The sequence below is a fragment of the Lynx canadensis genome, chromosome E1 (assembly GCF_007474595.2).
Source record: "Lynx canadensis isolate LIC74 chromosome E1, mLynCan4.pri.v2, whole genome shotgun sequence".
In the NCBI taxonomy this organism is placed as follows: domain Eukaryota; kingdom Metazoa; phylum Chordata; class Mammalia; order Carnivora; family Felidae; genus Lynx; species Lynx canadensis.
This window is the reverse complement of record NC_044316.2, coordinates 5,703,788-5,731,107: the sequence shown is the minus strand read 5'-3', so window position 1 is coordinate 5,731,107 and position 27,320 is coordinate 5,703,788. Positions and strand designations below refer to the sequence as shown.

Here is a 27,320-nt window from a genome sequence, read left to right as displayed (position 1 = left end):
GCCATGCTTTTAATGGTAGAACAATATTCCAATGCATAGAATAAATTCCTTGTCTGCAATAGACTACTACTGGATATTTAGATTGTTTCCAACTTTTTCCAGCCATAAATAATGCTATTTAAGTTATTTTTAGTTTCTACCTCTTGTCACACCCACAGGACGGGCTCCTAAAAGTAAAGCTGCCAAGGGGCACCTGGGTGGCTCGGTCAGTTACGTGTCCGACTCTTGGTTTTAGCTCAGGTCATGATCTCACCCTTTGTGGGCTCGAGCCCCATATCAGGCACTGTGCTGACAGTGTGGAGCCTGCTTGGAATTCTCTCTCTCCCTCTCTCTCTCTCTGCCCCTCTCCTGCTCACTCTCTCTGTTTTTCAAAAATAAATAAATAAGCTTAAAAAAAGGTAACACTGCCAAGTCAAACAGTAAGGCGATTTTCACGACCTTTGATACGTAGTGAAAAACTGCCCGCCCCAGAATGGGGGCAACAATTTGCGGTCGACTTAGGTACAACCGATGGATCAAAATGTGGATCTCTTATTTCAAAAGGTGAGCCTATGTTAGATCATGTGAGTTGAATTAGAATACGTTAAAAATTTGGGGAAAACGTAACACAGTGACCAAGGCACGGTGGAGAAACGGGTAAAATAAGGATGAGACAACAGGTGTTGGGGACCTCGGAACTGAAGGGGTACACAGAACAAGACCTCAGGTGGAGTCTGACCAAACACAGCAGAGTGGACATCTGAGATTGAACAGCACAGGCTATAAGCCTGTGTCTCTACCTTGTGTTCACGATATTACAGTGACAAATCCCGTATTCACATTAAGTAATGGTAATCAGGGGTGGGGAGGCCCAAGGGTAGCTAAGCTCCATTTGGAAAAAAGGCTGGGGCACGGGGAGAGTTCTGGGGCTTGACGTGTCAAAAAACTATGAGCATATATGAGGTTAAACCTTCTGTGGCTTGATTTTCTTACTACTGCAAAATTTCTGGCACATACTGATGACTGGGTCATAATCAGCGTCGATAACCTAAATGTCTCTGGGTGTTCATTGCCTCTTGTCTCCTGTGGGATGCGTTTGCTACTGAGAAGGAAACCCTAGCAGGGCTGCAGGTCAGTCAACAATGCCCACCTATCAGCCGATAGGAGAGTCTGGCCCCCATTCTTGTGGACACGGGGTCTTATATACATACTTTTAAATCTCTGCCAGTTGCGTGGTTGAAAATATTAATTTTTATTTCTTCATTATTTAGGGAACTGAACATCTTTCTTATCATTATATATTTTTTCTTTTACAAATTTCCTTTTCATGTCCATTGCCCCCCCCCTTTTTTTTCTTTTTGTTTAATCTCTACCCTCAACACGGGGCTCAAACTCACAACCCTGAGATCAAGTGTTGCACACTCCTCCGACTGAGCCAGCCAAGTACCCCAAGTTCCCACTTCTTAATTGAAGTGTTCTAGATTTGTAAGACCCCCTTAGGTATGTATGTTCTGAAATATCCCTCCAATTTGTCACTTTTACCTTTTGGTCTTAACGTATTTTTTGATGTGTGGAAAATCCTAGCTTTCTGGTCTTAAAATTATAAGTCACTGAGTTTTATAGTTAAAATTGATTCCCCTAAGAATTTAGGAATTATTTACTGACCTATCCTTAGTTCTTTTATGATTTTGCTTTTCCCCTTTAGAATTCTTTAATTGTGATACTTATACTCTCCCTTGTATCAGATGGCTTTTCACTTCTCTGGCTCCCTTATTAAGTCCTAGTTTCGAGGCCCTGGAAGAATGTGCATGTATAACTCGTCTTGTATCCTCTATAATGCTAGCACATTGAAGGCATTTAATAAATTTTAGTTAAACTCAAAGAGCACAACAAATACCTTCCAGTCAGCATTACACCTGGGGGGATGTGAGGTGCAAGGACTCACCTGCTTTGTGACTATATTAGAGGGCGCCTGGCGGCAATGATGAAAGGAGAAGCATATCCAGGCCCTCTATTTGGAGAAGAAGTTCACCTGGGTTCTCTGGGCCGCCCAACACCCCCTCTAGGCTGGAAGGCCTGACCTCAGCTTTGCATGGTCCCTGCTATTCAATATCTAAATGGGAAATGCATCATTAGTGCTGAAGTTTCCGGAGAAGAATGGTGGAGTCTGCAACTGTCAGCATTAGACTCCAGCTGGGGATTCATTAACAACCTCTGACGAGGGCAAAGGACTCTGCATTCAAATTACAAAATTTAAAAAAGAGGATCAATATTCTGAAGGACTCCTGGGCAAGCAAACCAGCGGAGTCTAAGTTAAGCCCATTACTGAATTTCTGTGAGATTAAAGACAAAAGCCAAAGATGTACCACAGCACAGCTGGAGGAAGCGGGCTCACCGAAGCCGACACACGCACACACTCAGGCACATGCACGCGCATACCCACACGCACACTCACGCCCTAGAGAATGGACAGGATGCACAAAGGAAGGGGCACAAGAGAAGTACATCTCAAGTTCCTTTTTTGTTAAGTGATGCTAAGAGAAAGAAGAGGCAGAACAAAGAATCTATGTGGGAGCCAATAAACAAAGAAAAACGTTAAGGTTATGCCACAAGCAGGGGAAAAGACCCGGTGTGAGGCTTCAAGGAAAGGCGCAACAAGAATCTGCTGAGGTGGTAGAGAAAGTCAGTAGGAGAGCAAAATGGTACCGTTAAGGACATAACAGCACAAAGAAAAAGACTAAACCTACGGACTCTGTTGAGCGCAAAGCACTGTATACTCATTGCCACAACGTAGGCGCACGACGTAGGCATTCCTACTATCCTCGTTTCCCAGAGGAGAAATTGAGGCTCGGGGAAGTTCAGTGTCCCTTGAAAAATACCGAAGCCAATTAGCGGCAGAACCGGGATTTGAATGTGGGTCTGACTCTGTCTTCGGAGCCTGTGCCCATCCCCGCGATGCGGTGCTCCATGATTGGGTTCAGCACAGAAGTAGCAGGAAGAGTCAGTAGCAGAGCTTGGGAAAGGTGTAGGGAAACCAGATCAGAGAAAATGGTGAGAACTCATGTGGTGAGAACCAAGAGCCGGATGATAGAATCAAAATGAGCATAAGCCTCATTGCACCTAGGAACCTACGCCCTTACCCTGCCTCCACCCGCCAGCCCTGTGGGTTCCCAGGGAGTGCCATAGCCTCCGTCCTGCTCTGCCTTGCCCTGTTCCCACCCTAGGTATCACCCTAGGTATCAGGACCTCCCGGAGGGAATCCAAACCCCTCTGCCCCAGGCATCATGCGGTGTGATGTGAGGCCACAAATCTTGTCACTCTTAGGTTGTCTGTGTTTCTCACTGTTGATTCCATTTTCTGGCATGAGGGGATGCCTCTGCTCTATCTGGCTGGTAGGGGCAGCAGAGGGGAGTGAGGAGCCCGAGGAGGGGAGGGGAGGGCAGTGCAAAGATGAAGTCGTGAGACATTGATATTTTTAAACAAATGTATGTGAAATTATACATCCAAATAAACTTTAATCTTGAGAACTGCCTCCCTCAAGGCAGTTCATTGTTCCAGTTAGCTCCAGATTCTCTTTGGAAACCATCTTTGGAGCCTGTTAAGGAGTCTCAGGAGAAAAGCCAGTTTTCATAGTCTTATTTTTTCCTATAAACAGAATTAGTGAGTTTGATCACCCGTGTTGGAAACCGCATTGACGGAATTCACTTGCTCTTCTCTCAAATGAAATTTACCCTGAAAGGACAAAGATCTGTCTCAATTCCAAGACGATGACACAGGCTCTGAGAGCTGTTACTGAGGAAGGGACGTGTCCACTGAAGCTGCCCAGGGTTACTGAACAGATATCCTAAAACCTTGGTTACTGGCCGCCTACTAGGCACCAGGCGCTGTCCAAGGTACTGGGGATTCAGCCGTGAGCAAGACTGAGTCCGCACACAAGGAGCTCACATTGGCCCGGGAGAGACAGAAAAGTAGATGAACAAGTACCACAGTGTGAAAGCCCAGATCACACACGCTGGAGCCACAGGGCCCTAGTGTAAGCTTTGGCTTACCTGTTTCTGGGGAGTGTGGCACTAGGCAACTTCTCTTCTCTCTCTGGGTTGCAGCTTCCTCATTTGTAATGGAGGGATGACAGACCTCACTTTCTTCAGGGTTTTTGTGGAGACTAGATGAAATGACTTATGCAAAGATCCATGCACTAGGCCCACATGAGTTCTGTGTTCAGGGGGGCTCCTACGTGTCACATCAATGCTGCCTCCCCAGAGAGGTCCTCCAGACCATCCTGTTTCAGACTGCAATCAGCCCCCTGCCCCCAGCACTCTCTGTCCCCTCTTCCCTGTTTTCTCTACATCACCTATGCCATATGACATGCTAAGAATTTTTGTTGATCTGCTATGTTCTAGACACTGTCCTGGGTATTAGAGATCTAGCAGTGAATAAAACAAAGATCCCTGCACTCATACTATGCCTACTCAATAGATACATGTTGGATGGATGGATGGTTGGATAGATGGAGGGATGGATGGTTGAATAGATGGAGGGATGGATGGATGCAAACAACTAGAGTGACTAATCATGACAAATGCAGTAGAAAGGCAAGTTATACAAGGTGAGGACCCAGCAGTGACAACTGACTTTCGCAAGAGGTGGCTCCGTGGTGACTTTGATAAGAACTTATTTGTTCAATTGATAAGAAATGGGTCAAGGAGAGAATGAGAAGTGAGAAAGTATGACAAGCACAGACAACCACTTTGATGAATGCTGTTATGAACAGGAGCAAAAAATAATAGGGGTAGGAGATGGAAAGAGATGTAAAAGTGAAGGGATAGTTTATTGTTTTTGATAAGGATGATCTGGCATGTTTGTATGTAGATGCATATGATGAAGCAATTACTGAATCAATGAAGATGGGGTAAGGGGAGACAAGAGCAAAGAGGGGAGGGAAGAGAAAGAGAGAGAGAGGGAGAAAGGAGGAGGTGGTGGGAGAGGGGGAGGTGGGGGGAAGGAAGGAGGGAGAAAGAATAATTGAATTTCAGAAGGAATAAAGTCACTTAGAAGGTGGTAAGAGTCAGGATCCAGAATGCACACGGAGGGATTGGCCTCAGGTAGGAACAGGGATGGTTCATTTGCTGAGACAGTAGAGAAGGCACAATCTGTGGGTGGGATGCAGGAGGGATGAAGATAGGCTGTTAGATTTGATGATGGGGAGATGAGAGGATTCTCTCCTGGTTGCTTTCACTATCGCAGTGAAGTAAGACATGTGCTCATTAACTGGGAACAGAGAGAGGAGAAGGATGCTGGAAGCTTGAGAACAGAAAACTACATGATGCAATTACCACAGGCAGGGCAAGAGAGCAAACTGCCCAGGGTAGGGGAGGTGGAGTTTCCACAACGTTAGGGGCCCATTTGGTAGGTGTGGCTGAAAATATGAAGCAAACCAAGCCAAAACTTTTGTGGTTTTTCTTCCACGATCTTCAGATGCTTAGGGGGCAGGTGTGGAATAAGACGACAGTGGGGTTTGACTAGAATGGGGTTTTGTCACATGGATGCTATGCCAGGAAAGTTAGGGGAGCCTGTACCAGGATGATGGGAGTCTATGATGGCTGAGGACAGAAAAGGCATGGTAGGCAGAGGGACAAAGGAGTCTGCGAAAGTGGTTGGCTCCATGAAATGAAGTCTTGATGACGTTTAAGAGTAACTGGAATATTTGTATCTGGGACAACACAGAAGGACCTTGAAGGTATTACACCACCTGAAGTAAGTCAGAGAAAGACACATACCATATGATCTTACTTATATGTGGAATCTAACACATACACACGCACACACACACACAGAAATCAGATTTGTGGTTGCCAGAGACTGGAGGGATGGGGGTAAGGAATCAGGTAAAGGTGGTCAAAAGGTACAAAATCTCAGATAGAAGATAAATGAGTTCTGGGGATGTAAGATATAATACGATGACTACAGTTAACAGCGCTGTGTGGTGTATTTGAAAGTTGCTAAGAGAACAGATCTTAAAAGCTCTTATCACAAGGGGAAAAAAATGATAACTAGGAGAAGTGATGACTGTTAACTAATCTTTTTTTTTAAGTTTATTTACTTATTTTGAGAAGGGGGAGGGGCAAAGAGAGAGGGGGAGGGGGCATCCGAAGTAGGCCCCATGCTCAGTGCACAGTCCGATGCATGGATTGATGCCGTAAATGTGAGATCGTGACCAGAGCCAAACAAGAGTTGGACGCTTCGCCACCTGAGCCACCCAGGTGCCCCAATCTTATTGTCATGACCATTTTGTGCTATACACGTATATCAAGTCATGACGTTGTACGCCTTGAACTTATACCATGTTATATGTCAGTTATATCTCAATAAAACTGGGTAAAGAAAGGATACCTGCAATGGGAAGTAGAGCAGGTGAGTGGAAGGGTAAGAGGTACAAGTCAGAGAGAGGGATGTTCGAAATGGCAATGGTGGAGATGGGATCATCACCGATGATGGAAGTGCAAGGGTAGGAACATGAGAGCGAGTGGCTGAGGTGGGGGATGGAAGAAACAACCACTGGAATTAACAAGACCAATGCCAGCCATGGAGAAAGATGTAGTTGAGAAGATGCTCCAAGCACCCAGGCAGCCGGTAAGTGTAGGGGGAGAACTGGATGTTGGCAGATGACAGGCGAGGTGATGAGTATGAATGTCCGGTTGCCAGCGCTTTAGAAGAAGTGGGGTTTGTAAAGGATAAAGAGAGAAATGGTTTAAATGTGCCATTGAAATGAGGTGGGGGAGAAGGAGGGTACTTAGTTCTCTCTAGATCCTGGGGGCATACAGAACAGGGAAGCAAAAAGAGCTTTCCTCCACTCAGGGGTCAGTGAGGTTTCACTCGGAATCATCAATGAGGGGAGGTTCAGAGAAGGTAAAAATGAGGTGGGTTTTGCTGCTGAAGTGCACGGGTACCAGGGGACAGGGTGGAAAAATTTTGGAAGGCAGGGAGGGATGGTAGGTGTGATTAAACCGGGGAATATAGAGCAATACAGGGACAGCACTGGTGTGAGTATAAACCGTCTGGGAGGCTTGGTGACTACTCTCAGTGATTCATTTGATGGCAGTAACATTTAAGAAGGGTATTCAATTTTTGAAATCTGTGAGCACGTAAACAAAAATCTTCAATCTCATTATTCTAAAGTTGGCCCTTCGACCGGTATGGGGTGGGGATATGGGTTCTGAGCTGTTCTGGTGCCTCTTTTATGATCTTAGATTTTCCCTTGGTGTCACTGTGGTCATGCCCAGGGATTGTAAATGACACACAAGGAAATACATCCAGTGCTGCCTGAGTTCAGCATCCTGCTGCCCCCTAGGGTCAGTGGCAGACACTGCAGCCGCTGCTCTACCGGCCGCCATCTTGACCTTCAGGGCAGATGCATAGCTGCTTTTTTTCTGGTTTTAGGGAGGTGTCCTCAAATGCCCACATGAGACCTCTGACATTGGGAAGACGAGGCAACTGAGGAAAGGCAAGAACGGAAGCACACTTACACATGGCGCATGGCGTCCTCAAAGAGAACCAGGTCCATCACTGTGTTGACTTCATTGTGGTTCTCCAGGGCTTCCACCAGAGTCTGGGTCAAAAGTTCCCACGATTGTACAGGCATGTACTTGGGTTCACCAATACCATTTGCAAAATGGCAATATATGTTTAGGCTTCGGGTCTGCTCCACCGTCTCATCAACACCCTGGTGATGGGACACAGGCGTAAGGACCCTCCTTACAGACTCAATTCTGGTTCCATACAGATTGAAGACCCCTCATGTGCTTTTTCTCTCTGAACACACCCTGCAAATTAAGTATCAGTCCTGCTTCCAACACTTTCTTTTTCTTGAGAAGCTTCTATGAAGTGGATGTTTAACATTTACTAGCTCCATGAAGTCATGAGTGATGTTTGTTATTCCTTGTGGGCTGAGAGTGGAAACCGGAAGGTAGGAGGGACCCTCCCACATACACAGGTAGAGCCCATGTCTGGGCAGAGGAATGGATGGGGACACAGGGGCAGATTACGCTAAGCAGCGGCTCTTCGACCAGTGCCGGGTGAAGGGGTCCATGCACCAGTGGCCTCATCTCCCCCGCACCCATTCCAACAAGTCCTGCTTCCCAATCCACAGCAGTGTCCTAAAATATCCTTTCCTGTTTCCTGTGAGACACCCCACTGTAGGCTACCAGCCCCAGCTTCACAGGCTCAGCCCAGAGAACTTGGTTTCTGAAAAATGTGCCATGAGCCATCCTTAGGTGACTGGTTCATTCAGAGAGCCCCCTGCGTGTACATGGTACACAATTTTCCTAAAGATATGAGCCTATTGTGTGTTAATTCTTGCCCACAGGGAAGACCTAACCATGTTTAATGGATACCTAGTACAATTCAATTAATTAAAAAGATACGGCATCTATGTCTCCTTACCACCAAGGTGCCCTCCAAGCATCAAAGAGGCAGCTAATCTTTTCCTTAATTTATTTTTTTGCACACCCCCATCCACCCTCAGTTTGTTACCTGTATTTAAGAGTCTCTTATGGTTTGCCTCCCTCCCTCTCTGTTTGCAACTGTTTTTTTTCCCCTTCCCTTCCCCCATGGTCTTCTGTTAAGTTTCTCAAGTTCCACATATGAGCGAAAACATATGATATCTGTCCTTCTCTGACTGACTTATTTCACTCAGCATAATACCTTCCAGTTCCATCCACGTTGTGGCAAATGGCATGATTTCATTCTTTCTCATTGCTGAGTAGTATTCCATCGTATACTTACTTACCGAAACCTGAATGCTAGAGACTTCGAAAGGAAGAAAGGTGGCAGAAGGAAGTTGAGAAAAAACAGGTTTCCTAGTGCTGTACCATTATGAGCAACTATCCCCACTGCCATTGTGTTTTTCTCCCAACGTTCTGACTGGGAGAACCACCTGCCAAAGAGGTAACACATATGCTGTTTATCAGCAAGGACATTACCCAGGAGATGAGTCCCTTAGGGTTGGCTTTGTAAGCCCGTGGGCAAGATGCATCAAACTTAATAGAGGGGAAGTGAGTTCGACAGTCACATGGACAGAGAAACCAGGACTGGTTTATAAGAAGAATGAAATGGCAAGAGTTAAATATCAAAGAGCTATTGTATTTTGAAGGTGATTTCAGGGCCCTGGAAAGCCTTTAAACCATTCTGCCTTTGCCACACATTAGCAGTAAATGCCCAGACACTCAGATAAGATTTAATGAAATGCAGGCGAGCCATTCTCGCTAGCTGCAGGAAGCACGTGGGGGAAGTGATGTGGGAATACATTTACCCAGTTTGAACATGGGCTAATATACTGGGAATTGGTCCTGATAGCAGTCAATTTACATGAATGATGTAGCAGAGGAAGGACTGAAGTGCAGTTCTGAAAAGCCCACTCTACAAAGACTCTTTGATGAACAAAACAATGTGTCTCAGATTTTCTGATCAGAGCCAGGCGGTGCAGGAGGGAGAGGAAAACCAAGCACCCGGTGAATCAAAGACTTCTTCATAGTGACGCCACATCACACAAGGGCCACTTCTCAGAGAACGTTAAGAATTTAATGGTGGAAACAGGACCGTGTCACTTCCTTGGTGGAAATCCGGCAACCTTTCATTAATACCGATACCAAGATTTCACGCGGCCGGAGGTGATTCTGGCTGGCATTTCAGAGGTTGTTGGAGAAGGATAATGGTATTAATTATATCTGGGTCTATGATCAAAAGAATGCGTCCTTAGGATACAGACCCACAGAGGAACCTCGATTTCAAAGGCTGAGAGTTGTCCGTCTAAAGTGCCAGCTCAGACTGGCTGGAGAAAATAGTCAAGGTGCGTTTGCAGAGCCAACCACGAACACATAAATTGGCAAATGCTACAATGCTCAGAGGGGCATCTAAGATGTGAGAGCGGGGCACAGAAAAATGGTAAGGGGAGGCATTTCAGGGTGTTCATATTAGTAAAGAGCAGGCTGAGATAAATTCCTTAAAAATGCTGTCCAAGATCCAGAAGGCTGCCATGTAGGTTGGGATGGACTCTAAGTATCTTCAGAGGTAGACCCAGGTTGGTGTCAGGACAAAATATGGTGCTAGACCCAACAAGGCGAGCAGGGAAACACGGTACATTTCAATACAAGTTCTGGTTATTTCTAAGTTCGAGAGAGGACAAGTGGCTTGAGTGGAAACTAGGGAGTTGGGGTCAACTTCCAGAATGCTCAGTGTTAGCTGTGGGGTAACTGTGACACAAAGAAGTGTAACATGATCTTAGGCTGAGTTTGTGGATCAGTGCTTTCCAAGGCATATTCTGTGGAATATTCGTTCTGCAAATTATTAGTAAGTTTCATGAATGGAAAAGGGTTTGAGGATCTCATACATGTGGGAAATGACAAATGAATCAGGGTTATTCAAGATTTTGGGGGCTTGAATGTGCTGAAAGCACGATGTATTTCCAAGAGAGGGATAGAATATGAAGTACTTTCTCAACTTATTTTTATCATGGATACCTTCTTTCTAAGGAGTATATTGTAGTTCAACAGTTTAGGAGGACAATTTTGGGAAATGGTAACAAAATTATAGTATGTAAGAAGAGGGAATGATGATCTTGCTTTGGGCCAGACCCCAGTTGGGTTGTGAGACGAAAAATCAGACACCACGATCTCAGAGGGGGGAACTGATGGAAAAGTAATCAAGATGATGGCAAATTTCTCTGGGTTTGAAAACAAGCCATGTCAGAAGTGGCTAAAAGAACAGAGGCTATTTGGTCTGGAGGAAAGAAGACCCAGGAAGGACAAGACATATTATTTGAAATATTTGAAAGTGTTTCATGTAGACTTAATATGAGTGGACAGGGAAATAAATTTTAGGTCATCATTAGAAAAAATTTCCAGCTGGGGTGCATGGGTGGCTCAGTCGGTTGAGCGACTGACTCTTGTTTTTGGCTCGGGTCATGATTCCAGGATCATGGGATCGAGTCCCCCCATCAGGCTCTGTGTTGAGCGTGGAACCTGCTTCGCATTCTCCCTCCCTCTCTCTCTGCCCCTTTCCCCTGCTCATATACACACACTCTCTCTCCTCAAATAAATGAAAATGAAAAAGAAAAAAAGAAAGAAAGAAAGAAAAAGAAAAAAATTCCAGACTTTAAAATTGTTCCAAAGCTTCCGAATTTAAAAATTGTTCCAGGGGCGCCTGGGTGGCTCAGTTGGTTGAGCGTCCAACTTTGGTTCAGGTCATGATCTCACGTTCCATGAGTTCAAGCCCCACGTCGGGCTCTGTGCTGACAGCTCAGAGCCTGGAGCCTGCTTCAGATTCTGTGTCTCCCTCTCTCTTTCCCCCTCCCCCACTCATGCTCTGTTTCTCTCTCTCTCTCTCTCTGTCAAAAATAAACATTTAAAAAAATTAAAAATAAAAAAAATAAAAATTGTTCCAAATTTCCAGGGGCACCTGGGTGGCTCAGTCAGTCAAACATCGGACTCCTGATTTTGGCTCAGGTCATGATCTCACGGTTCATGAGTTCAAGCCCCACGTGCTGACAGAGCCTGCTTGGGATTCTTTCTCTCCTTCCCTGCGTCTCTCTCTCTCAAAATAAAAAAATAAACTTAAAATAAATAAAATAAATTGCTTCAAATTTCTAGTCATTAGTGGCTCCAGAATGGCTCCCCCGGGAAAGATGAGATTATGCATTTTCAAGGATGCATCCACTGGGATGACCAATCTGAGAAATGCTACTGACATGAGCGAGTATGGGACAAGGAATTGGATCACATGAAATCCACAGACCCTCCCAACACTGAAATTCTATGGTACTTTATGTCTTTTCTCGTCCTGCCATTTTCACCTCAGCAAAATAATGATAGATTTTCTTTCTCTATCTAATCTCTGATTCCCGCCCCCCCACCTTGCCCCATTTCTGAGCTAGATTTTATCATTTGGGTGATCGTCTGCAGAAATATTTATTTTTCAAATATATAGCAATTTTTTTTTTTTCAGGGCAATACTCACATCAAAAATTTTCTTGACCGCTTCTGTCTGGGTTTTGTCAAAAAGATCAAAGTCCTTTTCTTCCACCATCTTGTCCCGATAAACCCGACTTGATTCATGTAGGTAGAGCTTTAAGAGGTCCTGTGTGGATTTTACACATTCCACAGAGGAGAAGAGAATGCCCTTTATAGAGAGTAGACCAAAAATAATGTGAATAACAATTTAAAACTACAACAGCTACAACTTATTAAACCAGGTACGTGACAGGTACCGGACTAGAAGTTTCGCCAGGTAAAACTCATGTGACCACCATGATAAACAATTTCTACAAAAATATAACTTTTACTACAGCCATCTGGTATAAGGTGGAGACTGGGATTCAGGAAGACAGGAAGCGTACCTAATGGCATATATATAGTATGTGGTCTCAGCAAGGTTTCAAAGCCTTGAGGACCTGGAATTTTGATCGCTGCATTCCAAACAGCCACAGTGAGGAGACAGGTGGCCTCTTTGCCGTGTTTCAACTCCCTAAGTACCGGTTTGAGAACCAGTCTAGGCGACAACCGTTTATGTAAAATCGGAACGATGACAAAGGGTGACTCTAGCTAACCTTTGCAGGTCAGTAATCCATTTTACCCATCTTTAGAGGGTTCCCCTTCCGCATACCACAGGGATCATCCCAAACATTTACTATCCTTTTCAAGTTTCTCTGTCACCTCAACTCTCTGCTACGATTAGCTAACGTCTCAGCCTCATTTTTCATTGAAAACTGGAGACAACCAAGATGAGAGTCTCTGAATGACCTCAACGAGTCCTGTAATTTGAAACTCATCTGTACCTGTGTTTCCCCCCAATTACTTTTTTTTTTTATCATGAGGAAAAGCGGTCATGTAATTATCCCTCATTACCAACAGGATGAGCACGGCAGAAAGTTCTGGTTGTAATAGGACTACCAGTCTAGTTCCTCATGATCACCACTTCCCATAAAATCTAGATCTCGGTTTCACCAAATTCAAGTTGTTTTCTGGCGCTGCATACTTTCTGTGCCTTCGTGCCTTTTGCTTTTCTAGCTATGCTCATATTTCAAGATCCAGTTCAAGTGTGATCTCTTTCTTGAAGTGTTCCATAGCACCTCCTTTCCTGTCCAACAGCACTTTCTCTGATGTGCCCTACGTCGAGATTTCTGCTTTTAGTCGTGGCAGAATACCTGATCACAAACCAATCCCGTGAAGTCAACTACAAAAGATAGGGAACTTATCTTTAAAGCTTCATCGTTTTAGAGGCATTAGGGAGTCACCAAGGCAGTGAGGACTCAAGGGGCTACGATACTAGGGAAGAGAAGGAAGAAAGATGAACCCAGAATTTGGTACTATTTTTTTTTCCTTCAGGCATTTTCCAATTCACAAGTAATGGCTCATAGGTTCAGAAATCAAAGAGAGACAGACAAGTGAAAGGTTAAGATGCTGAGCAAAGTTACCTCATCTCAAGTGGTAGGAAGGGTGGAAGTTGAAGTTCAGGGATTAGCAAGAAGGGGTTCATGGCTAAAGACCTCAGGGGAGCTTCTCAAATGGTGATACATCAGGAGTATGAGTGAGTCACAATCATTCAGTCCTCACAGAAACGAGCCCAATTTCAACTCCTCAATCCCTGGTACCTACTGGCCAGAAGCAGAAGTATGTAATCCCTGAAGGAAAATATCATCATATAAACCCTCAAATTATCTGAATAGCTCTGCCCTGACAGTGTGGAGCCTGACTCAGGGCTTGAACTCATGAACCTGGTAGAACATGACCTGAACCGAAACCAAGAGTTGAATACTTAACTGACAGAGCCACCCAGGCACCCCTGCACATTTTAAAACTCCTAATGTCTGGCCATCAAACAAAAATTACTGGAAATACCAGGAGACATGACCAAATCAGGGGGAAAAAACCCAGCCCACAGAAGATCTAGGTATTGGAATTATCAGACACAAGAGCTTTAACAAAACTATGATTAAAATGACCAAGAAATTAGGGGACATCAGGTAAAGAATTTCATCAAAGGAATGGAGCCTTTAAAAATGAATCAGGGGTGCTCAGGTTGTGATATCATGGTTGTGAGGTCTTCTCAACACAGAGAATACTTGGGATTCTCTCTCTACCTCTCTCTCTGTGCCTCCCTTGCTCGCTCACACACACACACGCGCGCGCGCGCACGCGCGTGCTCTCTCTCTCTCACACACACTCTTTCTCTCAAAATAAATAAGTAAACTTAAAAATGAATCGAATGGAAATTGTCAGATTAAAAATTACCCCAAATTACTGTTACTGAAATTAAGAACTTAATCAATGGAGTTGACAGCAGAATAGACAGAATTGAAAAGAAAATCAGCGAACAGGAAGAGAGAGTAGTATAAAACATTCAGATTGAATCACTAAGAGAAAAAAGAAAGAGCATAAGGGACATATGAGACCCAGTGACAAGGTCTCATATACTTGCATTAGAATACTAGAAAAAAAAAAGCAGAAGTAACATTTGAAAAGATATTGTGACTTCTCTAAAACTGAAAAAGAAACCTGAAAAGAAAAGACATCAAGATTCAAAAGTGCTGCAAACACTAAGCAGGATAAATACAGAAAATACCACTTAGAAATCTTGGGAATAGTGAAAATTTTGAAAATCAAAGACAAACAGAAAATCTCAAAAGCGGGCAAGTGAAAAAAAAAAAAACTATGTGTACTGTAAAGGAAAAGTAAGACTTAAGACTTCCTCAGTAGAAACAATGAAAGCAGAGGACAGTTGAATAATACCTTTGAAAAGCTGAAAAAACATAGCTGCCAACCTAGACTTCTAAACTCCCTCCAAGAATTGTTTTTTTGTTTTTTGTTTTTGTTTTTTAAGTTGGGCTCCACATTGGGTGTGGACCCACAACCTTGAGGTCAAGATGTGAGCTGAGATCAAGAATCAGACACTTAACTGACTGATGCACCCAAGGTGCCCTCCCCCCAATTCTTTTAAAAAATAAGAAATAAATACATTTCCAGTTAAATAAAAACTGAGAGATTATTCTCTAGCACATAGAAACACCACTAAAATCTACAGGAGAGCTTCAGGTAGAATGAAAATGACTCCAAATGGAAGAACAGAAATGCACCAGGGATAGGGGAAGTGGGAAGATAATATGTGAGTAAACCTAAGTAAATGTTGACAAAGACAAAAGTATTCATGCGTTGTGGGTTTTCAATACACACTGAATTTTAAAAATAATAATAGAATCAAATTGGAGGGATATAAATTGCTCTAAGACCCTTGCAAGTGATAAAGTGCTCATTTACAAAAGAATAAAATGATGCATTTGATAATCATTAGATGAAGAGTAAAAAGATGTACTGCATGCTAAGAGGGGAGAAAATAAAAAACAAAAAGTGATCAGTTTGATAGAATACAAAAAGTGAGGGGAAAGAAAACATAGAACAGCTAGAACATACTGAAAACAAACAGTATAGATTTAATGTTAAATTTATTATTATATAAAATCAAATCAAGTATGAATGAACATGATATTTTCATTAAAAGACTATGATTATTAGACTCGATTTTAAAAATCCAACTATATGTTGCCTATAAGAGATATACCTTAAATATGAGAAAAAAAGGCTGGAATAAGAAATTGGAAATAAAGCAGGATATTTAATAATAAGTAAAAGGGCAGTCCACTAGGTAGATATACTAATTCTAAATGTATGTGCACCTAATAACACCACTTCAAAACATATAAAACAAATGTGACAGAAATAAAAGGAGAAATGGACATGTCCACAACAACAGTGGGAGATTTTAGCATACCTCTCTTAGAAATGGACAGAGCACATAGTAAAAAAAAAAAAAAAATCAGTAAGGATATAAGATATTTCAATGACATGATTTATAAGCTTGACCTAGTTGACATATTGATTTAACTACACGCGGCATCTGAAGAAAGCACTATTTAAAAAGTGCCCATTGGTCATATCTTGGGACATAAAGCCAGTCTCAACACACTTCATATTTCAAAGGAATAAAATAATTGAGTATATTTTCTGAAATGGTGAAATTAAGCCGAGCATCAACAAGAGAAAGGTAACTAGAAAATCTCTCAATTTTGAAAAACAAAGCAAGATAACTAGAGAATCTCTCAATTTTGAAAAACAAAGCAATACGCTTCCAAATATCCCATAAGCTAAAGGAGAAATCACAGGGGAAATTAAGAAATATTATGAAGTGAATGATAATAAAAATACAACATATAAAAGTTTGCATGATACATGGAATAGTGATAAATTCATGAACATTTAGAAGAGCTGAAAGGCTGAAAATTGATGATCGAACTAGACACATCAAGAAGCTAGAAAAAGGAAGACTAATCACAAACCTAAAGAAAGAGATTATACAGTATTTATTAATAAGATAAAAGCAGATATCAAATAGACACAGCAAACAAGGTAAAAAAAATTGATATACTTTTCAGTTTCTTTGAAAAGATTATCAGAATTGATAACTCTTTAATAAGCCCGATAAAAGAGAAAAAGAGAAAACGAGAAAAGGCACAAATAGTATCAGTTTTAAGAAAGAGGACATAATGTCAGATACAACAGATATCTAAAAGATAATCACAGGACATTATAAATGACTGTATGCTAATAAGGTAGAAATTGATGACATTGACATCTTACCACAACTGACACATGAATAGAAAATCTGAATTGTCTAATATGTACGAAAAAAGTTGAACTCAGAGTGTAAGACTGGCCATAAAAAATCTCCAGATGGTTTCATCAGTAACTTCTTCTGACATTTAAGGAAGGCTCACTACAGTGTTTTACAAAATCTTCCAGAGAGTAGGAAAGGAGAGACCACTTCCCAATGCACTTTATGAGGACTTCATAACCTTAGGGTACAGAAGAAAGGAAAATTACAGGACAATCTTATTAACAGAGGTGCAAAAAATATATTAAAAAATAGCAAATGGAGGGTGACTGGGTGGCTCAGTGGGTTAAGTCTCTGACTCTTTATTTTGGCTCAGGTCAAGAGCTCATGGTTCGTGAGATCAAGCCCCACCTTGGGCTCTGCACTGATAGCGTGGAGCCTGTTTGAAATTCTCTCTCCCCTTTCTTTCTGCCATTACCTCTCTCTCTTTCTCCCTCTCTCTCTCTCTCAAGATAAATAAACATTTAAAAAAATAGAGAATGGAACCCAGCAAAATATAAAAGGCTCAACATGCAGGAATTAAGTTGGGTTCATTATAGGAATTCAAGGGTGAGCTAAGATTCAAAAATAATCAATGTAGGGGCGCCTGGGTGGCGCAGTCGGTTAAGCGTCCGACTTCAGCCAGGTCACGATCTCGCGGTCCGGGAGTTCGAGCCCTGCGTCAGGCTCTGGGCTGATGGCTCAGAGCCCGGAGCCTGTTTCCGATTCTGTGTCTCCCTCTCTCTCTGCCCCTCCCCCATTCATGCTCTGTCTCTCTCTGTCCCAAAAATAAATAAACGTTGAAAAAAAAATTAAATAAAAAAAAATAATCAATGTAGGGGCGCCTGGATGGCTCAGTCGGTTAAGCGGTCGGCTTCTGCTCAGGTCATGATCTCGTGGTCCGTGAGTTCGAGCCCCGCGTTGGGCGCTGTGCTGACAGCTCAGAGCCTGGAGCCTGTTTCAGATTCTGTGTCTCCCTCTCTCTGACCCTCCCCTGTTCATGCTCTGTCTCTCCCTGTCTCAAAAATAAATAAATGGTAAAAAAAATGAAAAATAATCAATGTAATTTATCACATTTCCAGAAACAATGAGAAAGAAATCAATATAATTATTACAAAAGCTACAGAAAAACCACTTAAGTTTCAATATACATTCATGGTTAAAACTCTTAGACTACACACAGGAAGAAAGTTTCTTTATCTGGCAAAGAGCATCCACAAAAACCTAAAGTAAGCATCACACACTATTAAAAGCTCTTCCCCCTAGAATTAGGAATGCAACAAGAGGCAGCTCTCTCAACTTCTCTTCAACGTCATACTGGCGGTTGTAGCCAGCACAATAGGACAAGAAAAAGAAATTGTAAGATTTAAGGACTGGAAAGAAATTATTACTAGTATTTTTTTTTTTTTTACCAATAACATGATTGTATATATAAGCATAAGTGCATTATTGAACAAAGATACAAATTAATATTTGCCCTATGATTCTGTTTTCATAAAGTCCAAAAACAGGCCAGAAGAACTTACGGTGTTATAAACCCAAACAGTATTTACCTCCGGGAGGGGAGGAAAAACCAAATGGAAGGGACAAAGGAGAAGGAGTTTCAGGGATGCCGGGAATGTTCTATTTCTTTTTTTTTTTTTTTAATGTTTATTATTGAGAAACAGAGAGAGACAGAGCATGAGCAAGGGAGGGACAGAGAGAGAGGGAGACACAGAATCCAAAGCAGCTCCAGGCTCCGAGCTGTCAGCACAGAGCCTGATGCGGAGCTTGAACCCACAAACTGCGAGATCATGGCCCGAGCTGAAGTCGGACGCTTAACTGACTGAGCCACCCAGGTGCCCCAAGGGAATGTTCTATTTCTTGATCTGAAGATCTTGATCCATTTCTTGTGGTTACAGAGGTGTGATGGCTTTGTAATAACTAACCAAGCTGTGTGCCTATGACTTGTGGGCTTTCCTACTTATATGTTGTACTCTGATAAAAGTGTATTTTTAAAAATGGAAGAAATTCCGTTAGGTCCCTTGGGCCCCACCCCCACAACATCTCGACCTCTCTTCTTCTTTGCTCTCCTCGGTATGAGCCCGATGAGATGCAGAGGGCAGGGAGAAGTACCCACCAGGCACCCCGACTTCCTGGACTGTCCCTTACAGTGAGGTATGCTACTCACCCACATGAGCACATCAAGCACAAATTCTGCCCCGCCTTAGTTACGTGTGGCATTGAGATGGGAGCAGTTGATGATTTCTGCCACTTGGAGCTTTCTCAGATGGTGTCCTGGTCAGGACAGAGTGAGGGAAGTGTAGAGAGGGTCTGAATTCCTGAGTTGCAGGTCACACTGGAAGGAGGTGATGCCTGGCTCCTACCAGGCATCCAGCCACCCCCTAGGTGCTTCCATCAGGCCGTTAGACAAGTAGCCAGGGGAGGCTGTAGTCAAGCTGGGAGCCTGAAACTCCCCCCTGGAGGAGGAGGGCGGGGGCTGGGTGGTTGCAGGGAGGCAGGTGCTCCAATGGGGGATGTATTTTCCCACCGTGGTGGCAGGTGGCTGACAGCTGGCAGGCTGCAGACAGGCAGGCAAACAGGGCCCCGGGGGTTGCCACTCAGCCTGCCTGAGCCAGCCAATGAAACAGGCCAGGGGGAACAGGAGACGTTGCCCCCAGGCCAATACCCCCCCTCCTTGGCGCTTCCTTGACGTTACGCTGGCCGCCACTGAGACAAGGCTGGAATATGGCGGTGAGCGTTTTGTAATTGAACGTTCTAGTTTTGGATGTCGGTGACGCTGCCTTCCGGTGATGGGATCATGCTCAAGGCACTTGATTTGTCTGTGGCTCAGTGTGTCCCTTCCAAATTGGAAATAATCGCTGTTTTGCCTTGCATGATGGTTGCAAGGATTCAATTATTCGCTAATAGATGTAAAAGGCCCAGGACCGTGCTCCATAATTGCTACAGGCCAATGTCAGACTTTTTATGAGGGCCCACTCTGGCCTCAAATGATCTTTCCAATTCTGTCTCTCCACGACCACCTCCTTCCCCTCACTTTCCATCCCCCATGGCCCGACGCCTGTTACGCATTCCACTGATGTTGTCTGTGCTTTTCTGCCTTTGTGACCATTCGTGCTGTCACCTGGCTGGTAACTTCCCTGAGCCTCCGTTAAATTGGGATAATAATGTGGGTCCCGAAGGGTTGTCATGAGTGCGTTTCAGAGCGTACGGGTGACAAGGCGTCTGTCCAGGCAGGAGCTGGATGCTTCTGGTCAACCAGATCTAATGCCCTTCTCCCTTCAGCTCTGCCTTATGAGCAATGTGAATTTGACCCAATTAACTCCTTTCTTGCCTTTGAAAAGTACAGATGGGGACACTCTCACCTCGTGCTGCTGCGGTGAGATTTAAGAGAGGTAGTATGTGATAAAAGAGGTCTTTCTCAATTAATACTCAGTAGAGGAGAGAGAATAGTGGGCATGTACAAATTTTGCCATCGTCCTGGCCTCAGAGCCACAGACCTGAAGGCTTTACGGGCTTGGAGTGGGGTCTTTCTTGCTGCCTGAACTACCTTATGCTTGTTCCCCTCTCCAGAAGTGTGGATGAAGAGGACAGAATGGTGTGCAGGAAAGAGGTCCTGGCCAGGAACCCAAAGACCCGGCTTCTTGTTCCAGTCCCTTCCCCTTCCTAGGAAAATCTACAGAATCTCTGGGGGTCTCTGCTTCCTCATTTTTTAGCAGAGTTAGTGTTTAGGAGGTATGTGGCCCACAGGGCTGTCCTGAGGTAGCTTAAGTGTGTACTCAGAGACTGGTCCTTACGCAGGGAGGCTCAGTGTCTCTCTAGGTGAAGCCACTCCAGACACAGTTCTCAGACCTCTGAACTAATGGTCAGAAGATTTCTGCTTTTTACAACCGAAGGTCCTGGCTGGCCCACGCAGGCCCTACGTTCTCAGGATCTGGACAGGTAGCGTCCTGGGTAATTAATTCCAAGTATACGTGCTGACCACAGAGGGTCGCGTCTCACTCCCCGGTCGCATTGACAGCCCCCTACAGGTGTGGCCTCTGCTTGGTGTAAAAGGCATCCTTCCTGCCAACTTGGGGAGGACCGTGTCCAAAAAGTGGTCTCCACGGGTTCTTGCCCAAGATGGGAAAGTTGCAGCCCCCATCCTGTGAGGAAGAGGGGACCAGGCTTTGTTGCGTTGCCCTCTGGAGGTTTTGACAGTGAAGGGTCAAGCAACTGAAGGCAATGGGCAGAGACAGGCCATCGCTATGCAGAGGAGAAAGAGCTAGAAGAATCTGCGATGGCTGTGGCCTGGAGAGGAAGCTGGAGTTTGACAACAGAGGCCTCCTGGAGGCTGGCAGGTACTACCTTAGGAATACTATGATGTGGCTTTTTCAGGAAGCGGATCTATCCCGCCTGATTTCGGGGGACACTCTTTTTGTTCCCAAGAACCATGGTATACCACCAGGGCCTGCAAAGTAGTTTTTCTCTCTCTTTCTTTTCTTTCCTTCCTTGGCATGCTGGAATCAGTATGTAGCATTTTCTTCAAGATGCTGAGCCTTCTCCAACCCAAAGGAGCCAACTCAGAAATGTGTCCTGGGAAACCATGTCTTTGGCAAACAGAACTCTACCTGGTTGACGTCCCTCCTCATGGAGCCCGTGGCCCCATCTACCTGATTGTGTTCATGATTCTGTACGAACGGTGCCTTTGCGTAAGGGTTTGGTGCTGTTATTTTACCAAGAACGGAAGGGCCCAGATTATCAGCGAGCCTTTCAAGGGCGTCTCTGTACAGATGGACTCACCTGGAAAATGTTGGCGAGGTCTCGGAGATTGAAAACGTAGTGGAATTTGATCGCTGTGGGTAGGAATGTGGTGGCGATCTTCTGGTGGAAGGTGAGGGCCAGATTGATGAGCTGGGGGCTGGATTTCTGCAGAGACTCTGGGAAGTTTCCAAGCTTAAGGTGCTGAGTCAGGATGGTGCTGTAGATGGAGGCCAGGGCGTCTGCCCCAGGGAAGGAGAGGACGAGCACGCTAAAGTGGCGCTGTACGAGAGAACAGGCAGGGGCCAGGGGTCAGAGTCAAGATCGCCTCTTGGGGCTCTGGGTAGAGCAACGAGGAATTCTTATGAGGCCTTTGGATTCTATATTCTGATCACACTCCTCACACCGAACCTGAACTTAGAACAGAACTTGAACTCAGAGCGTCTGAGCCCAAACTAGGATTTGACACTGGATATCCCCACGACCTTGGGAGAGTCATTTCATCTCTCTGATGTTTTCCCGCTCCAAAGAGTGAGCTAAATCAGATGAACTCTATGGCCCCTTCCAGCTCTAAAAGCTTCATGGCTCTGGGTCTAGGAGTTTCTTTGTCTCCCCAGAAACGCAAATCAGCATCCCGTATGATTCGCCACTTTGAGAGGCTGGACGGGGGAAGGACCAGTTACTACTTGGCATTGAGGGATGTGGGCCCTGGTGAGCTAGTACTTATTTAGGACTCAGGTACCACAGCTCCCTCCCATACCTGAAGCCGTGGGTTGATGGTGAAGCTGCCCGCAGTGGGGTTCATACAGGAGACATATTGCACATTCCTGATCTCCTTCAGGGACAGCTTGTTCCGGTCATACCTGGAACAGTCAGAAACCACAGGGAGAGCTGGGTGATGGCCCAGGCAGGTGAGTGCCTTGTTAGGGTGAGGTGGGATGTATCCTATCATTTATATGCTTGGGTGGTGAAAAAAAAAAAAAAAAGCCTAGATCCATCGGTAGAGATCGGAAAAGGATAAGAGGCTGGGCCCAAATCCTGAGGGATCCAACATCTATGGAAAGATCATAGAAAAAAGAAGCCATAAAGGTCTAAGAGGTGGGGGGGGGGCATTAGAGGGGTACGGCAGCCCAGAAGCCAAAGGAAGTTGGTTCCTTCCAAGAGGAGAGAGCGGTCAAAGAGAATCTGAAAGAGAGTTGACCCAACGGGTCTGTCAGGTCTCACATAAAGATACAGTTAGTAGTTGAGCAGGAAAAATTCAGTAAAGTGGAGGAAACAAACACCAGGGAGTGGAGTGAGCGGTGGTGGGGAAAGTGGGGAAGTGGAAATAGAGATATGTGGCTATGTGGGAAGAGAGAACGGGTCATCAGTTAGAAAATCATGTTTTTGAATGCAACAGAAAAAAATCTAGGTGAGTCTCAATTTCGATGAGGAGGAGCCAATCAGGAGGTAAGAGGCAGTTGCCGAAGGAGGTGGGGGGAGAGAAGAACCAGAGGCTGGTGACGGCTCGGCCTCAGGGAAGGTGGGTCAGGAGGAGGGAGGAAAGGACGCTCTCGTACAGCTACGGAGGCAGGAAACAAAGATGGAACCCATGGTCAGCAGCGGAGGTGGGGCGGGAAGTCTGAGGACAGACAAGGTCTGAAGCAGCCATCGCTGTGAGTGGAAATGCAAACGTGCTGAGGCAGCAGGGCGGGATTTCCAGAGAGCTCCTACTGCCCACTTTGGGCTCGTGGCCACGAATCTAAAGTAAAACTCGTGTGTCAGATCGATCTGTTCCTGTACAGCCGAGCCGCCCAGATGCTGGTGTGCACGCTGTGGGGGGGATGTACACGGCAGGCATCCCGCAGGAGGTGTTAGCGATGGCTGAAAGGCGACTCAGGTCACCATCACAACCATGCTTCTCTCTGAATTCCCCGAATTCTCAGCAGCTAATTCGACGTGGGGTAGGAAGGCGAGCCAACGTTGTCTCCAATCACAGACTTTTTTTTTTTTTTTTCTGGCAAGTTCAGACCTTTTGCCGTCAACAATTACGCTGTGGCCGGAGACAATAACAAACTCTGCGAATTTCCCCGAAAGGGACAAAGGCTGTTCAGACCCGCGGACATACGTGCACCACACAGGGTGTTAGCGGTGATCGCTCAAGTACCCGCTCAGGGACTTGGGACCACAGCGGGGGAGAGGAGAGGTTCATTCTGCTTTGGGGGTTTGGAGAAGGCAACTTTTGAGATGAATGTTGAAAAAAAAAGTAGGTTTTTCTTCCCCCCTTAGGTAACAGCTCAGTATGTCCCCTGGCCAAATTTCCCATGTCGGTACTGATTCCTGGGTCTGAAAGTGCACCCCAGGGGACACAGTCCTGTGGGGACTGTGGTTTGCTATGGGGATTCTCATCCAGCACCAGCACTAAACTGCAGTTTGGGGCTCCAGGGGAACAGCCTTCAGCTCTGCCTTAGGCCTCCCCCCTCAACCCCCCCCCCCCGCCACGGGCCCCAGGCCCTTTGCACATGTGTGCTTACCAGTGGCCATAGTCCAGATGCTGCCTGATGATGGTGTGGGGCTGCACGGTCCCATAGGCATCCACCTCAGGCAAGTTCATGTCATCAATGAAATAGATCAGCTTCTTGTTTCCCGGGGGGCCATAGTTTCTGCCGGCCTTCTTTTCTAGAGGCTTCTCCAGGACAGCTGAGGGGAGAGCCAGTGGGTGAGGGAAGGAGGTTCGAATCTCAGAGGCCAGTGCGGAGACAGAACCAGTGCCAAGGACAAGCCGTGGCGCAGCGTGCACCTGCCTAAGTCCTGGCGTTCTACGGGACCAGAGGTGAAGCGGGAGCCCGCCTGGCACTAAGGGGGACTGCACAGACCAGGCACCGAACGCCTCACTAGGCGTGGACCCTCTCGGGTTTCTACAAAAGCGCACCATCTCATTTAATTCTTGCAACGTCCGTGCCGGATTCGTCTTAGCATCCCATTTCACAGAGGAGGAAACCGAGGCTCGGAAGAACAAAGAAACTCTTCTAAGGGGAGGTCAGGGTACAAGTCTGGGACGGTTAACTTTCAGAGCCCAGGCTCCTCCGATCGTTCCTGGGGTCCCCAGGTTTCTTTGCTTAGAGAGTCGAAACAGAAGATACCTTCCCGGTCTCAAGGCGTGGCACTGTACCCTCGAGGAAATCTCCAGATAATCGGATTGTGGAGAGACCTGCCCGCTCTGGCTGAGACAGCACAGGAGCGTGGAGGCCGGGGCTCCCTTATCAGCGTGGGTGGAGGCCCCTTCCACACCTGGGGTACAAAACGGGAGCTACTGGGGGCGCCTGAGTGGCTCGGTCGGTTAAGCAGCTGGCTTCGGCTCACGGGTCGTGGGTTCGAGCCCCGTGCCGGGCTCCGTGCTGACCTACTTGGGATCCTCTCTCTCCCTGCCCCTCCCCTGCTCTCTCTCTCTCTCAAAAATAAATAAATAAAAACATTAAAAACAAACCCCAGGAGCTGTTGGATACTTTGTGAGCATATTCTCAGAGTATTCATCTCCCAGGTGGGGGTGGGGGTGGGGGTGGGGTCTTCCCCGAGTGGGAACAGGAGCAGAGAATTGCCCGGAAGCTTCCAGCAATGCCAAGGGCTTCTCCACTGCTTTCGGGTCACCAGGACCCTATCAGAGCATCTCCGTGCTTTTCCGGAGACTTCAGTACAGAATGACTCTCTTCTAGGAAGTGTTTCTTCAAACGGCACCGTAGTCCAGCGTGACGGGACTTGCTTGGAACAAACTTAATAGAGTGGAGATACGTGCATTTTTTCCCCCAGTAAAGCAATTAAATATGTATCGCAAGAACAGACATGTCTTATTATAGCTGGAAGCTCGAAGAAGCGTGAGTCTTCCCTTGAAAAACAAGTTTGTAAACAAGGAGAAAGTGTCAACAGACATTTGGAGGTGACAGAGGAAGACAAGTCCCTTCGAGAAGCCTGAAGATTCTTAATTTCCTGGTCCTGAGTTAAATTAAGGGTTTCAAATACGAATTAGATTTCAATGTAATTAGCATCCAATTAACATACACCATCAACCAATTAATCACCCAACACCTTTCTCCCCCTAAAGATATAACAACCATATATGAGATCTGTCAAAAGGAAATATAATTAATGGGCCGCCAAGGACATGTTTCTGAGAACAGGCCTTCTAGTAACTTCTCTTCTTAGGAAGACTTGTTTTCTCCTCCCCGCAAAGGAGGGATATTCAAATCAACCCCTGGAATGGAGCAGACCCCTCTAATTTGGGCCCGTCCAGCTCTCCGTGCTTCTGAAGGATTGTTGAGGAGAAAACCACATCAGTTTGCAAAAAGCGGGCTGGGAACGCCTCGGACCATCCCAGCAGAACGCCGCTGAGTCCCCCAGGGAGGGAGGACTCCCTCAGGAAAGGCAGCCGTGTTTTTGCTCCCTACGCGGCCAGACGCTGTTGCAACTCCCCTCCCGGACGGGACGCAGGGCGGGAAGTGACAGTTTCCAGGCAGAACCGGAGAAGCAGGTGAACTTAAGTTGATGGCGAAGGCATCCCACGCACGAGACGCACAAGGACATGTGATCGTCCCCTCACGTTTCAGGGTCCTGCATCATCGCAGACAAGTCCTGACGGTCAAGCCCATACCTGGGCCCCCCCGAGTTCATCAGCTCACCGAACGTCTCCCCTCGGACGGGCTGGTGTCCCGCCTGTGGCCGCGTGCGGCACCTGCCGCTCTGCGCTCTTTACACAGTTGCTTCTGCGAGATCGCAACACCATCGTGCGGTCTAAGAGCATTTTCCAAGCAGGTCCCCATCCGCTATCTCGTTTCGCCGTCTCCGCCGCAACCGCCCTTTGCCCAGCGGCTCTCACCTGCTCACCACGACATCGTCCCAAGGGCCTCCCTGCTTTCACCCTCGATCTCTTCGCCACCCGGTGTTCTCAAAGCAGCAGACGGGAGTACCCTCGCCGGCTGGAAATCAGATCCTGCCCGTCTCCCGCTTAAAACGCACCTGGGGCAAAAGCCAGTGTGGTTCCGTCCACAAACCTCGTATCTCGGTTCTTCTCTCTCGAGGCTGTCCTGTTCACTCTCTCTGCTGCAGCCATCCTGTTCCGACACGTTCGCTGCCACAGGGCCTTTGCGCTGGCTGTTGTCCTCCCTGCCGGTAATCCTTTCTCCCAAATCCCAACAGAGCTTGCTCCCTCGCTTCCATCAGACATTAACCTGCTCCAATGGCATCTCTCGGTGAGCCCTTGCCTGCCCTCTAGCCAAAATTCACCCCTCATCCCAGTTCTCTGTGCCGGCTTCGTTATTCCCTGTGACACGCATCACCACTTAAAATGCCACACATTCAACTTAGGCATCGTGTGTGTGTCACCTTAACCCCCTCCGCACTATAAACTCCATGAGGACAGGAAATCTTTCTCTGGTTTTTTATCTCGCACACAGTAGGGCGTCCGAAAGACATTCATAAAATTAAGGAAGGAGCGAATGATAAGCCCCAGGAAGAGCAAAGAAAGATATGTTATATCAGTGTCGTAATTAAGAACACAGAGGCTGAGGCTGTTTGCATACCTTGCTGAGTGAGGAGCCAGGTCTGTAGATACCGAGGCTGATGCACCTTGCGTATCACCCCAAGAGAGAGCCCTCGCAGGCAAGCCCTGACACCCCAGCCCCCGTGTATGTCTGCCCCCGACCACCCCTGTCCCACAGATTCTTACGGTCTCTGAGCTGGGAGTAGGATGTCTGTTCTTCCGCAAAGCATCGCTAAAGGCTCTATATGGAGCCCATTACATGCCTGTCATCACTGACCCCTCAGAGCAGCCCTATCATGTGTCAAAAATCTTTTAACAAATGAGCGGGTTCGAGGGTTTGAGCCCCACCTCAGGCTCTATGCTGACAGTGCAGAACCCACTTGGGATTCTCTCT

The 27,320-nt window shown here is 46.0% G+C and overlaps 1 protein-coding gene across 1 annotated transcript in view; it reads right to left on the bottom strand.

Annotated features, from left to right (window-relative positions):
• DNAH9 (dynein axonemal heavy chain 9) overlaps window positions 1-27,320 on the bottom strand; it is a 280,228-nt gene that overhangs the window by 81,051 nt on the left and 171,857 nt on the right. The window contains exons 39-43 of the mRNA XM_030296313.1: window positions 23,928-24,093; window positions 22,175-22,277; window positions 21,457-21,696; window positions 11,989-12,150; window positions 7,503-7,699 (exon numbers count right to left, since the gene is read on the bottom strand). Of these exons, the coding sequence (XP_030152173.1) occupies window positions 7,503-7,699; window positions 11,989-12,150; window positions 21,457-21,696; window positions 22,175-22,277; window positions 23,928-24,093 (868 nt within the window). The remainder of the gene's footprint in view (window positions 1-7,502; window positions 7,700-11,988; window positions 12,151-21,456; window positions 21,697-22,174; window positions 22,278-23,927; window positions 24,094-27,320) is intronic.